Source organism: Dipodomys merriami, unplaced genomic scaffold (assembly GCF_024711535.1).
Source record: "Dipodomys merriami isolate MVZ:Mamm:240054 unplaced genomic scaffold, mDipMer1.0.p SCAF_8, whole genome shotgun sequence".
In the NCBI taxonomy this organism is placed as follows: Eukaryota; Metazoa; Chordata; class Mammalia; order Rodentia; family Heteromyidae; genus Dipodomys; species Dipodomys merriami.
The window spans coordinates 37,413,698-37,429,615 of NW_027206401.1; the positions used below are offsets into that span (position 1 = coordinate 37,413,698).

The 15,918-nt window shown below is 34.0% G+C and overlaps 1 protein-coding gene across 4 annotated transcripts in view; it reads right to left on the reverse strand.

The window, feature by feature from the left end:
* Positions 1 to 15,918, reverse strand: part of Grik2 (glutamate ionotropic receptor kainate type subunit 2) — a 560,382-nt gene that overhangs the window by 25,685 nt on the left and 518,779 nt on the right. For all 4 annotated transcript variants that reach the window (XM_070011020.1, XM_070011019.1, XM_070011017.1 and 1 more), the window contains one exon: positions 13,837 to 14,062. In XM_070011020.1, coding sequence (XP_069867121.1) covers positions 13,837 to 14,062 — 226 coding nt within the window. The remainder of the gene's footprint in view (positions 1 to 13,836; positions 14,063 to 15,918) is intronic.

Genomic DNA, 15,918 nt, shown 5'->3' on the forward strand with positions numbered 1-15,918 from the left:
AGCTATTCAAAGATTGCTACAGGAATTGAGTGAGCAGGTTGAGAACACTAAAGGAGAAATAAAGGAATTGCGTGAACAGGCTGAGAATAGTCAAAGAGAAAGACATGTATTGCATGAGCAGGCTGAGAACAGTCAAAGAGAACTACACGAATTGTGTGAACGTGAGGAAGCTAATCAAAGAGCAATATGGGAATAACGAGAGCGAGATAAAAATAGACAGAGATCAATAGAGGCATTCATGGAATCGACAAACAATCAGCTGAAAGAATTCAGGAAGACCACAAAGTGAATGCTGAATGGAGCCCGACAGAAGGAATGGGAGTCCAAGGAAACCATAACTAATCAACTAAGTGATTTGAGAATAAACATTGATCACCAAATTAAGGAAGTAAAGAAGTTCATACAAGATCTAAAAAAAAAGCTCCAACAAAGAATTTGAAGCCATCAAAGCTGACCAATTAGACGGAAAAGAAATAAAAAACAAAGTAGAAAGTCTTGACATTAGGTTAGACCATGCAGAAGATCAAATCTCAGGGATTGATGACAGCCTAGATATTATAGAGAAAGAACATACAACTATCCAAGACAAATCCAAGAAATATCATAGATCTATTCAATGTTTGGAAGACAGAATCAGAAGGCTTAATCTGAGGATAATGGGTGTAGAGGAGCACCTAGAGACAGAAGTTAATGGTCTAGGAAATTTGTTTAACAGGATCCTAGCAGAGAACTTCCCAAACATGAAAAAGATAGGCCTATTCAGAAATAAGAAGCTTTTAGAACCCCAAATAGACCAGACCAGAACAGGATATCCACCGTCTCATTATAATCCGCACAAGATCAATTCAGACCAAGGAAAAGATCCTTAAAACTGTCAAGGAGAAAACATCAATCACTTATAAAGGGAAACCAATTAGAATCACCTCAAATTTCTCAGCAGAGACAAATAAAGCAAGAAAAGCCTGGAATGATGGATGTCATGCCCTAAAGACAAACACATATCAACCAAGAATACTGTACCCAGCTAAACTCTCCTTCATAACCAAAAGTCAAATAAAAACCTTTCATAGCAAAGAAAAACTGCAACAATATATCTCCACCAAAACAGCCCTACAAAAGATACTTAAAGATGTCCTGCACATACAAAACCAACAAGACCACAATAAAGGCCAAGAAACCGCACCCAAACTGAGAATCCAAGAACCATAGGAAGAAGCCAGTTACTGCAGCCCACAGGAAGGTGTTAATGGCAGGAATTCCCAAACACTTTTCAGTCCTAACTCTCAACATTAATGAATTTACCTCTCCTATTAAGCGACATAGACTGTCTAATTGGATTAAAAAGCAAGATCCTTCATCTGCTGCTTCAGGAGTCACATCTTGTGCATAAAAAAACAAAAACACATTTTCAAAGTGAAAGGCTGAAACAAAATCTACCAACCAAATGGCCCCCATTAACAGGCAGGAGTTGCAATCCTAATATCAGATAAAATAGACTTCAAATTAAAATTAGTGAGAAGAGATAAAGAAGGTCTCTACATACTAATTAAGGGATCTCTCCTTCAGGAGGATATTGCAATTCTAAATATCTACTTGCCAAACAATGGAGCACCCAAATTTATCCAAGAAACACTAATTTCCCTCAAAGCTCACACAGACCCAAAAATATTAATTGTTGGGTACTTTGATACACTATTATCCCCACTAGATAGATCAACTCGACAAAAACTCAACAGAGAAACTGCAGATCTAAACAACTGCATAGATCAACTAGATTTAATAGACATCTACCGAATATTTCACCAGCAGTATTAGAATACACATTTTTCTCAGCAGCACACAGAACACTTTCCAAACTAGACCACATTTTAGGTCACAAAGCACACCTGTCCAAATTCAGAAACATTGAAGGTATACCTTGCATTCATTCAAACCACAAGGGAATAAAATTAGAACTCAACATCAAAAGCCACCAAAGGAAGTCCTGAAAAACACACTGTTGAACCACCAATAGGTCAAGGAAGAGATTAGAAAGAAAATTCAAATGTTCATGATATTCAACAAAAATGGACAGACAAATTACCAGCTTCTCTGGGACACAGCAAAGGCAGTACTCAGAGGCAAGTTTATAGCTCTGACTTCCTACATCAACGAATTGGAGAGATCTTAAATCAACAATTTAATGAGACCACTGAAACTCCTTGAAAGAGTCGAGCAAAGAAATCATTAAAATTAAATCAGAATTAAATGAATTAATATTCAAAAAACCATAGAAAGAATCAACAAAACAAAGAATTGGTTCTTCTAAAAAATTAACAAAATTGACAGACCCTTAGCAAATCTTATCAGAAAATGAAGAGAACATACCCAAACAAACACAGAGATGAGATTGGAAACATCACCACAGAAACAACCAAGATTCAGAACATTGTAAGGGAATACTTCTCAAATCTTTATGTTAGTAAGTTTGAGAACTTGGCAGAAATGGACCTTTTCCTAGCAAATAGCGACATGCTGAAACTAGACCAACTTGAGTTAAACCATCTTAACAAGCCCATATCAAGCATTGAAATAGAAACAGCAATAAGAGACCTCCCAACTAAGAAAAACTCAGGACCAGATGGATTTACAGTGGAATTATACAAGGTCTTCAACACAGAGCTCACACCAATACTCCTCCAACTCTTCAATGAAATTGAAAGAGAAAGTTCACTACTGAACTCTTTCTATGAAGCCATCATAACCCTCATCCTAAAACCAGGTAGGGACTCACCAAAAAACGAGAACTATAGACCCATTTGATGAACACTGATGCAAAACTTCTCAACAAAATTTTGGCCAATCAGTTTCAACAATTCATCCAATAAAACATACACCACGATCAAACAGGATTCATTTCAGGGATGCAAAGCTGGTTCAATATATACAAATCAATTAATATAATTCATCACATCAACAAGAACAAGTATAAGAACCACATAGTTATCTCAATAGACACAAAAAAAAAGCTTTTGACAAGATCCATACCCCTTTATAATGAAAGCTCTGGAAAAACTAGGAATCCATGGACATTCCTCTATACAATAAATGCTGTATATGACAAACCTACAGCCAGCATTATACTTAATGGTGAAAAACTAAAGTCATTTCCTCTTAACTCAGGAATGAGACAACAATGTCCACTCTCCACTTCTCTTCAATCTAGTATTAGAATGCCTAGCTACAGCAATATGACAAGATGCAAACATAAAAGTGATCCAAATAGGGAAAGATGAAGTAAAAATCTCCCTCTTTGCAGATGACATGATCTTGTATTTAAAGAATACCACGGATGCCACTCCCAAATTACTCAAGCTGATTCAAAACTTTGACAAAGTAGCAGGGTATAAAATTAACCCTCAAAAATCAATGGCTTTTCTGTATGCCAACAATGAGAAAAGCATGGCTGAAATCAGGAAATTAACTCCATTCATAATAGCCCCACAAAAAATAAAACACCTAGGAATTAACCAAAAAGTGAAGGACCTCTATGATGAAAACTTTAAAAACCTGAAAAAGGAAATCAAAACAGAACTTAGAAAGTGGAAAAACCTCTCATGCCCCTGGATTGGAAGGATCAACATCATGAAAATGGTTATACTTCCCAAGGTTATCTACGAATTCAATGCAATACCTATCAATATTCCAACCTCATTCTTCAATGAAATACAAGAGGCAATCCAAAAATTCATATGCAACAACAAAAGACCCCGAATAGCAAAAACGCTCCTCAACGGAAATAACACTGCTGGAGGAATATCAATACCAAATTTCCAACTCTACTATAAAGCCATAGTAATCAAAACAGCTTGGTATGGCACAAGAACAGACCTCAGGACCAATGGAATAGAATTGAAAACCCAGAAATGAACCCACAGACCTATAGCCATCTAATCTTCGAGATAAAAAATAGACTGGAAGAAAGACAGCCTCTTCAGTAAATGGTGCTGGCAAAATGGATTAATCACTGGTAGAAACGTATAGCTAGATCCTTATATATCACCCTGCATCAGAATCAACTCCAAATGGATCAAAGACCTCGTCAAAGCAGACACTCTGAAAACATTACAGGATGGAATAGGAGAAACCCTAGGACTCCTTGGCACAGGCCAAAATTTTCTTAAAAGAGACCCAGACACACAACAAATCCCTCCCTCCCTCCTTCCCTCCCTCCCTTCCTTCCTTCCTTCCTTCCTTCCTTCCTTCCTTCCTTCCTTCCTTCCTTCCTTCCTTCCTTCCTTCCTTCCTTCCTTCTTTTCCCATTCGTTCATAAACAATACAGTGTGCTTGCTTAGTCCCCAACATGTAATATTCATTCAATCTTTGAAATAAGGAAAACAAGAAGGCTTTTAATATGGAGAGTCAGAGTACAGGCAAAGCAGCCAAAATTTCCATTAAATAGAAAGGCTCCCTGTTCAGATAAATAGATTATCACCTATGGTGAATTAAGTAGCAAGATTATAGAAATTCAGACATTTTCTAAATATTTCTTAATGAAACTGCTGTGATTTGCTTTTTGCTTTTACCTCACCTACAGCTCTTTTGAAAATATCATTTTGAATGAAATAAGAAAATTCAGTTAACTTATTATAATGAGTAAAAACATCTACAACTCAAAACATATACCACACAGTAAATGCCACATTAAAATAACATTGCTGCTGTCAGGAAAACTGTGAAAGAAATTTAATGTCACTCAAAACTTAATTAAAGCAGCTTATGCTTATTTAGCATTTACCTCCACATCATTGTTGATGGCTCCACTTAGGAATTTTTGTGTAAACAGAGCTTTCCTAATTAAATAGCTTATATCTGAGTCATTTGGTGATTTCCCTGCATACTTTGGGCAGTAATCACCCCACTAAGAGTGAGGGACCGGCCCCTGAATGAGCAGGCAAGGATTCAGGGAGAGAAAAAAAGATTGGGGGATCATGTATATTTTTAAAACTTGTTTCTCATTTTCCATTCTAAAGGAGTCAGGCTATTTTCTGTGTTAATTTACTTCACAAACACAAATAAGGCTTTGCAGTAACATCTCAAGATCTGAACAGGGATAAAAGCAAAGAATGGAAGCACCTCTCTTTCTAATCACACTTCTTTAGAATATTGGTAAAGATGAGATTTTCCTTAATGTGATGTTAGGAAAATGAACCCTTAAATATGTATTTTAATGTTTTCGTTTCTTTCATGCATATGTTTCTAACGCATTTATAAGATTATTTCTTTGTTGCTTTGTATGTCCCTCCCCCACAGCGTAACCCCCGCTTTCACTATATTTGATGTCAGTATAACATGTGGAGGAGATGGGGGCAAACAAGTCGTTTAAGGATTCAGGTGGACCTGTTGCAACAATGAGAAGTACAAAATGTCATGTCAAAACCAGCTTTACAATGTCGGTGGGGGGGGGAGGGGGGTATAATTGGGTGGGGGGAGGGGGGAGGCTGGGAAGGGAGGTGAAGGGTAAACAAAGGAGGAGGCTGCAATGCTTGGTAAGAAATGTATGCATTATCCTGCCCATGTAATTGTAGCCCCTCTGTACAGTATGTTCTCAAATAAAATAAAATAATATTAATTAAAAAAAAAAAGATGAGATTTTCCTGAAGGATTACAGCTCCTGAAGATATTAATTCAAAATCCTATCGAATTTCTGGAAATGATCTAAATTTTGTGTAAAGTTTCGCCCATTTATTATTGTTGGGAAAATAATATATTTTTCTGACATCTGAAGGCATGTTTCATTATTGGCTTTTAACTAATGAAAATCTTAAAACAAAGTAAAAGCAATGTATAAGTAATAATCCTTGGAATGATTAGGAAATAAAAAGAGGAAAGGCAAATAATAACCAGTTGACAAACTTAGATGGCCGTGCTATTTGCCAGTCTGTGGTAAGTCAAGGCATTCATGTATTACAACTGTGTGTCATCGTACTTCCTAATGACTAAACAAATATAAATAATTCATGAAGGCACATCTCTAGCAGAAGTATGAAGTGGGAAATCACAAATTACTGCCTGACACGTGTTTCTATTCAGGGGAGTGAAGTGTGAAATGTCTGTTTCTAGATCAAACTTCTTTCATGAAGTCCTATGAGAAAGTAAAGAGTCACATAACGTGCTGAATCCAAATCCATTTTTGTTATCCTGTGTTTTGAATGAATATGATGTGACTCATCAAAGCTAGGAATTTACTACCATCAAATTAAAGAGGAAAAGAAGCTAACTAAGTAAAAGATATATAAAAAATGTATTTCAGTGTCTACAAATGAAGGATTTAATTTTCATTCCTTTGAGTTTGCTTTAATGTGTCCAAATGAGGAAGATTCAAAAATAGATTTATTAAAAATATTAAATGTGTAACTAGATCTTGAACTCAGGGCCTCTCATTATCTTTGGCTCTATTTCCAAGGCTCTTGAGTACAACCACTTGGGCTATACCTCACTTCTGACTTTTTGCTGGTTAATTGGAGAATCTCACAGACTTTGCCTTATGTTAACTTTGAATTACAATCCTGAAGTCCTCAAATTTCTGCCTCCCGAGAGCTAAAATTACAAGTATCAGCCAATAGCACTAGACTTATAAAATGTAATATATTTAAATTCAGCATTATTTGACAACAAAAATAAGAAATCAAGAACTAAAACATCCTTTGGATCACATATTACTGGTAATATCTAAGTGTTATTCTAATCAGTTTGCAATTTTATTAACAAATACACTGAAGTTCTAGGACGGTCTTTATGGATGTTAGGTTATTTTGAACTGTTGACTTATTTTTTAATTATTTAAATAGAAATATAAATATACTATATGTTATATCACACCAATTGACATAACAAAAATTCCAACTAAATACAGGAGTAAGTCAACTTCCATAAATAGCTCATACAAGTGACTTTTCCTCTATCCATGAATATATTTCATAATAACTAAGCTTTCTCCAGAAAAACTGAGTTGATCCGATTTCTACAGATAAATTGGAAAAAAATCTCTATCTTCAAGCTTATAGTTGTAATAATTTGTTTTCTTTTCTCACGTTGTCGATATAAGTCAGCTTAAAATTAGAAGAAATAGAAGCTAGAATTCATTTATAAAAACATACGTAAATACTCTGGGTGGGATATGCAAGGGTATACAAATATATTAACTGTAGTAAGGTAGATTCAGGGGAGAATTCAAACAGCATAAATCCTTATAATGGCAAAATCCTACTTCAACAAAATAAACACCAGCAAATAGGACCTTGAAAGTAGGGATGGGGTCAGCGGGGGAGAAGTATGTGAATGAAGTGAAGAAGAAGGGTAAATATAGTTAAAAATTCAATCTGGGGACTGGGAATTTGGCTAGTGGTAGAGCGCTTGCCTTGCATGCATGAGGCCCTGGGTTCAATTCCTCAGCCCCACATAAGCAGAAAAAGCCAGAAGTGGCGCTGTGGCTCAATGGCAGAGTGCTATTGAGCTGAAGAGCTGAGGGACAGCACACAGACCCAGAGTTCAGGCACCAAGACCGACCAAAAAAACAAACAAACAAAAAACAAAAAACAAAATCTGTGTATCATACACAATTAAGAAGAGTGTGAGAAAGGATGGGTTGCAAAGAATAAGTGAGAATGTTAAAATGGCTGACTTTGATCAAGATGCATTGTAGTCATAAACTGCTTTATTGAATGGCAACTTCTATGGACAACTACTTAAAGATAATAAAAATATAAAAGAAAGAAAACTTACATGATGGATCCACTATTTTACCCAATAAAGTGTTATGTTAATAAAATAGTGTTTACATATCTGTTACTATGTTTCTAAAAGGCACTTAACAGAATGAAAACCTGGAATTCCTTTCATTTTAACTTTAATTAAAATGTATCACTTTAATTCTGTTCCCTTTATAGTGAGTCTTCCTCTTGCAGTCAGTCACCTTGGGTTCCATGAAGACCAGGGCTGATAGACACTGTCTTTACAACAAGGGATGGAAACTATTCTCAAGGAAATGAACTGAGCAGCTCCACAGAGCATAATGTTCCCCAGATGAAGATTACAATGACCCTGACCCAGGTGCTGGTGGTTCATGTCAGCAATCCTAGCTACTCAAGTGGATGAGAGCAGATCAAAGCCATCCCAGGCCAAAGAAAAAAAGAAAAATGTCTGTGAGACTTAATTTCCAATTTCTCCAATTTGAGCAGTGAAAATTAGACTAGAGATGCTGCTCAAATGATAGAGTCCCAGCCCAAGTACGTAGAAAGCACAAGGTTTTGAGTTCAAGTTTCTACCAGTGGTAAAATTATTATTATTATTATCATAATAATTATATTAGTATTGCATGATTAGTAATAAATGATCATATCATTGGAACCACATTATTTTTCTTTTTTTAATTTTTTTAACTTTTTTTTAATTCTGAAAATACTTTACAGAGGGTTTACAATTATATGGGCAAGATAATGAGTACATTTCTTATCAAGCATTGTAGCCTCCTCCTTTGTTTCCCCTTCCCATATCTTCCAATTCCCCCCCCCCCCGCCTCCCCCCCAATCCTCCCCGCCCCCCCCCACCAAAGTTGTAAAGTTCATTTTCGACATAACGACTTGTACTTCTCATTGTTGCAATGGGTCCACCTGTATCCCTATTTAAACGACTTATTTTTCCCCTTCCCCTCCACAAATTGTACCGACATCAAATACAGTGAAAACAGGGGTTATACTGTGGGGGAGGGACATACAAAGCAACAAAGAAATAATCTTATAAATGCATTAAAAACAATCGCATAAAATAAAAAAGAAACATTTGAATACATATCTGAGGGGAACCACATTATTTTTCTGAAGTGATGATATTAATAACAGTTTTGTTGGAATCACACTTTGCCTGGAACTCTACTTCAGCATGTCTCTCTTCCCTGCACCAATTCTTCCTCTATTTAAACATAAAGCTCAACTTTGTACCCTAAAAATGAGCACAAACGCTTGCCTTGTCACTTCCTGTCACATGCCTACCCACATACTAAGAATCGGTTTCTTTCCCTTCACCACTGCCTGTCCCTTTATTTGGCCTAATGGGGCAATGGCTATAACTGAGATGTTAGTATCTCAAGAGTCAGGCCTCTGGCCAGGAATCTTAGCTACAAGATGTATAACTTCATTGGTAAAATAAGTAAAATAGATAAATTAAGTTATAGCTTTTAATGGTATTAGGATAAGGAGAGATAAAAAATTGCTGATTGCTTGATTTTGACAAATGATTTACAAAGAACTCAGAACAGTCTTTCATTTGAAAATGGTCCTCAGAAGTGAAGTCTTCCTGTTACCTTTTGAGATTTGTAAAATACATTACTGGTTAATTTTTAGCCAATCTTCTCTCAGAGCAAGACAGTATTATTAAAAGAGTCAGAATGTGGGCAGAGTATAGTGACAAAATAAGAGAACAAATAAGAAACTCAATTATAGTTTATATTAAGGTGTAAGTAAAAACTCCTGAGAAATTTTGATGAGTGCTATTGTGTAACTCTCAATAATAAATAACATCTGCTATATGAACTAAAGTTCACAGACATACTTTCTAAATAAGATTTACTACTTACTGAACTTAGTTTCTCATTTTTGAATTCTTATATAATTCAAATAAACAATAATACTCATTTTATTTACCTAATGAAGTCATCACATTTAATAATGTAATATGCCATCCTTATGTGTAGTTCTAGAAGTGATTTATTTTCTTATTTATAAATCTTGTTGCACTATCATATCTCCAGATGGAAAATTTATTTTTTAGTAAATAATAATTAAGGCCCCACAGAGAACAGATACATTGTGTATTAACCATAATGGTAATAACATAAAATGTACCATAATCTCTGTCATCATCCAGACAACACAAACTAGCAGAGGATGCCAGGAGCGATACATAAGAGTCACTCCTTTCAAAATCAACATTGATAAGTGAACACATTTTCTTCCAGCTTCGCAAATAAGAGAATGAGGGAATGAGAGCCTAGAAAGTTCCTGCTTCTATCCCTCATAACTCTAAGCATGTCTGAGCATATTTCTCCATGTAATTTGTTGGACTACATAGATAAAATCTGGGAATCTATCTCATGCATTATTTGGCAAATTACTCCACGTTTACTATTTAAAGAGTAGTAAAGTAGCATAAGCCTATTTTATAATTTTAGCAAAAAGGGACTTAACCAAGTACAGTGGTGTACCGCAGTACTTAGGAGGATGAAATAGCAGGGATAAGTTGTACACTACAAATTTTTAACAAGAGGTGAAACAGCTAAAATGTAAGAATTTAATTCTTACTAAGACAAAGGACCATACCTGATCCACCTCTGGAGAATGTGATGGTTTGAGCACTCCATTAATAAACAAGTAGAACTGCAAATCTGAGACTTGTGAGAATGTAAGAATAATATTACACATTTTGAAAGGTATTTTTCTAGGATCATCTTAGTGAAAATGCAATCATTTCGTGTATTTATGATATCATACTTAAAATTAATTGTGAAGTTTTTTTTTTGAATTTATACATGACATGGATAAAAAAAGGCCAAGTTACCAGAATGCTCATTGGTGCAGGAATAAAGGTTGCACGTTGTGTGGAGGATTTAAGAACAGTAATAGCATCAATTATCACAATGTACTGTCAAGTCTAATATAATTAGAGACAGAATATTCCTGCTTCAAAATACCTTTTAGTAGTAAAAAAGTTCTAACAAATCATTTTTTGCTTTTTATTAACTTTAAGTGTTCATTTTTATTCTCTTACAAACATCAGATGCTACTTGGAAATTAATTTGAAAAAAAAATGCAAAACATAATAGATCCCAAATATATGTGGGCTGGTTTATACTTGCACATTTTTGTGCTAAAAACACAGATCTTTTTAAATTTCTTGTACTTCTACAATGATTTCAAATATTTTTAACTCTACAATATAAATGCTGAAATGTGTTGTATTTTACAAATTAGCATCTTCAAATTTTCTCAATACCATTCCAGGTTACTTTGAATCATAATTAATTTTAGATGATGTTACCAAATATAATAGAATACAATATGAATTTTATGGAAATGACATGAAAAGTCAAAGATATGAATAGAATTGTACATTTTGTAATTTTTAAGAAATGATACTTTTGTAATAGTGTGTCCAACTTTCTAATTCTGTATAACTTTTGTTCATTTGAGAAAAATTTTTCAAAAGTAAAATTAAATTATCAGGGAAACATATTGATAATTGTAGTTTAACGATTTAAACATGATCATATGATCTCTTTTGAATAAGTATTTAAAATTATTTACTATGATGAATAGCTAATGAGTGCTTTCTTCTCTTCTTAAAAGATGTATTGTTCAAATTAAAATGTTAGTTATTTTCTCATGCTATAAAATGAATTTCCTGTTGCTGCTATAACCAATTGCTATGAACTAAGTTCTTAGCCACAATACCTAGTTTTATCATCTCACAGTATCAATACCAAATTATTACCTTTGATATTCTTGTTGAGCTGTGCTCTTTCTATGGCTTCTAAAAATTTATCCTTGGCATTCTTTTTTAACTTATTTTTAAATTTTTATTTAAAGGTGATGTACAAAGGGGGTACAGTTACATAAGTAACGATACATTTCTTTTTGAACAGTGTTGACGCCTCCCTCATTTTCTCCCATTTCCCCACTCTCCTCCCCAACAAGTTGTAAAGTTCATTTCCAACATAGTGTCTAGTGAGTATCACTGTTGCATTAGTTCACCCTTTGTCCCACAATTTCTTTGATTTCCCCTTCCCTTCTTCCCCAAATCAGACAAACTTATATACAAGACAAAGGTTACAGAAATCAAAAACAGTGACAATAGGGAATAAACCAAATTAGGGGGCAGGAGAAAGAAAGAGAAAAGAAATAACTGCAAACAATACACTAGAAAAACCTCTTGTTTCCAATTCTCAGAGTTCATTTCAATAAGCATCATATGTATGCTCATATATGCACATAGCTATTGAGCTATTGAGATCCTCTGCTAAGAATACCATAGGGAACTTTGCAAATTGGGGAGGGTGGAGGGAATGTGGGAAAATGAAGGAGGGGGTAACACTGTTTGACAAGAAATGTACTCATTACCTTACTCATGTAACTAAACCCTCTGTACATCACCTTTACAATAAAATAAATATAAATTAAAAAGAAAATGTGGTATATATGGAAATCTATGCTTCTATCAGAAAGAATGGCATTTGTCCCATTTGTAAGGAAATGGAAAGACTTGAAAAAGATTACATTAAGCAAAGAAAGCCAGACCCAACAAAACTTAGGCTGCATGGTCTCCCTCATTTGTAATAACTAAAAGATGTCTAGGATAATTTTCTTTGACTTTTACATGTTCTCTAAGTCCCTAGTATTTCTCAATCTGTAGCTCTTCCTTAATCTTAACACCAGCAAGTAGGTTTTTATCTTTTCCTTACCCTTATATTCTATTCTTCTCTTCTAATCTCTCTCCTCCGTATCCCCATCCTGTCCTTCCCTCCTCTTCCTACTCCTCTCTCTCCTTTCTCTTTCTTCCTCTCTATTCTATTAAATATCTTATTTGCAATTCTAGTCTCTTAAAATCTCTTAATCAGGTAAATCCCTCATTCTATAGATGGTTAATTTATTGATATCTGCTATTTGAGATAATATATTCATAGAGTTTAAGAATTAGAATATGATCTCTTTGGGAAATCATTATTCTGTCACAAGTACAGAAGTGTACAATATCTTGTATTAATGGCAATACATATTTATACTATGCATACATATGTTATATATGCATAGTATATTATTTGTATATTATTCATATGTTTTCTGAAAAATTTTGTTTAAAAAAGTTTTTCCTAGTCTTGAGTTAGTCACAAAAACATTCCTCTACTTTATTCTCATGAGTAATTAGATCAACATGCATGTGCCATCCTGCTTAGCTTGAAAAATATTGTTTTATTCCATCTTAATATTGTGAATGAAAATAACTTTGCCACCTGTAGTTGTGTGGAGACCATGATAAAGTTAATTAACCCTGAGTGCCAAATATTCTAACTATTCTAACTATTACTGCAAAATTACCTGTTTGTTCCTTTTTAATCTCAATTGAAATAATTGCAACGATATTCACAAGAAACATCTGTGGCTTCTTTTATTTAACCTTTGCACTAATAATCAAATCTAAAAAAAAATAAATTATTCAACTGTGAATCATAGCTCATTCCTGTAATCCTTGCTACTCAGAAGGCTAAGACTTGAGGATCATGGTTCACAGCCAGCCCCAGGCACGAAAATCCTTCAGACTATTTATCTCCAATAAACTAGAAAAAAAAAAAAAAAACAGAAGTAGTGCTGTGGTTCAAATGGAAAAGCACTAGATGTAAGCAAAAAAAGCTCAGTGATAGCATCCAGGCCATGAGTTCAAGTCCCGGGACTGGCACCAAACAGGCAAACAAACAAATTTATTGCAAAAATATAATTGTATAACTTAATGAACATAAGATTGGGCCCAGAAAAGCTTTAAGGAGCTAATGTCATTTCAAGAGCTATATAACAAATGTATCCTGTGATTATTTGTTAGTAACTATTTTTATTTGTTTATACACTAAAAAAGATGAATATTCTTAAGCTACTCATTCACAGTTTAAAAAAAGAGCAAAAAGAAAAATAATTATAAGATCCACCAAATAACTGTAAATTTTTTTACTCTTTTTTCTTTTCTTTTCTTTTCTTGTTGGTCATCATAACTCAGATTAATGATCAAAGAAGAAAAATCTGACATATAACCTACCCATGGGAGTGCCAACACCATAGCCTTTGGAGTCTATCAGACCACCGATCTGCGTCAGGTTACAGTTCCTCTGGGTGACAAACTCTATGGTTGTAGACTCCATGAGGAACGCATAGTCTGAGGTGAGGACTCGTTGGATCCCTTCTTCATTGCTCTTCACCAGCACAGACTGTCTCCTGCTACTCATAAAGGCCCACATTTTGTCATATGTGGAGATTTTTGATTTCTGAAGGAAAAAAATACATAGTTTAATGATCATGATCTTAGCTCTCAACTCACTTCCTTTAATTCTCTCCCACCATCCTATAGTTAGTTGACAAATAATTTTAAAAAATACCTACAGGAAATAATGTCAAATTTATCAAGTTCCTCTCAGTAATTCTTTCTTGTATTTCCTGGTGTAATATTAATTTTTTGTTAGTAAAGATATTAAAAGGGTCTTCTAAAAAAAGTTAAAACTATTAAATTACAGAAAGTAATAAAAGCATCACAATTAACTTCTGTGCCTGTATCTTACATGTGTGTTATGTGTGGGTCATTTTTCACCATCACTGTAATACTAAAAATAGAAGACAAAGATACTGGGCATACACTGATCCCATCAGACTATTGACGTTTTCATTTGTTTTCAAAAATTTGGTTGACTGCTACCTAGATGTTGTATTTGTGTCCAAGAATACACAAAGGTATAGGTTGAAGACATGAGGATAATTCATGAGAAATAATAATGATACAAATGATTACAGTTACATTTCCATTAGGACAGCACAATAATCATAGAAATTCTTTTAGCTTTTCTTAAGACAGCAAGAAATCAATAACTTTACTACATTAACAAACTAAAATCTCTTGGGCCAATACAATGGAACAGATGTATATCCCATTGGAAATTCTTAGTAGAGCTTTATTAGAACTTCATTATGAACAGAAAGAAATGAGTTGTGTTCACAATCATGGAAAAGAGTTAATATGTTCGCTTATGAAGAGCTCATCTCTGAAACCCTCCTCATAAAATACAAAATACAGAATCTATAAACACAAAGAGGAGAAACTATGATTGTGTGTTTTTATTTTCAAGAAGAGAAGCAAATCTAAGGAAACAAAGATTAAGGTTATGACAAAATTTTTACTGAGATTAACATGACCAACTATGAAGGTTTCTCAATCTTGTTTGTCTACAGATTGGCTAAAGAAAATTCATTTTCTTTATGTAATAAGTACATTTTCTTCTCGTATTTTGGAGTGAGAACTATGTGAAAATAAAATCAAATAAGATACCTGTAGATTGAAGGGGTTTTATGTAAAGAAATAAAACAGACACTGTTTCTCTCTTAGTCAATCTGTGACAGATAAAATAATACATATGATATAAATGAGATTACATTGCACTTACCTCACCATTTAAAAGTTAACATATGCAAAGTAGGTAATGATATTAAAATTCTAGTATTATTACATACATTATAAAGTCAAACACTAGGAAAAAACTAACCAGGTTTAAGAAAAAATTATTTTTGTGTACAATGATCTCAAAATTGCCTAAATTATCTTCTTTACTCTGGTTATATGAAAATTAACAAAAATGTTTTATTCTTTTTATTATTATAATTCTGTTTTATGCTATGCTCTTTGCATTGCTAACTTCACTGTAAATAAACAGGACTAGAACTTTGTCCCAAAGAAAAGCAGAACACAATGATTATAATAATCATGAAAATATTATAACATGTTTTTAAACTATTTTTTAAATCAAAAATCACACTTTCAAATTTAACTACTATTTAGACAGCAAAGACTAGACTATATTTAAAATGATTTATGCAGGAATTAATTCTTAAATATAAGTGGTAAATTATATCAAACCTGTTTTTCAGTTAAATGATGAGTGGTTTTAGGAAATGTTACTACTTTATTCTTCACAAGAATATACAGTTTAAAATAATTTTGCCATATCAACTTTTAATGAAAAGTATTTTTTTTTGGGGGGGTCCAGACATGAGGCCTGAACTCTGGGCCTGGGCGCTGTCCCTCAGCTCTTCAGCTCAAGGCTAGCGCTCTACCACTTGAGCCACAGCGCCACTT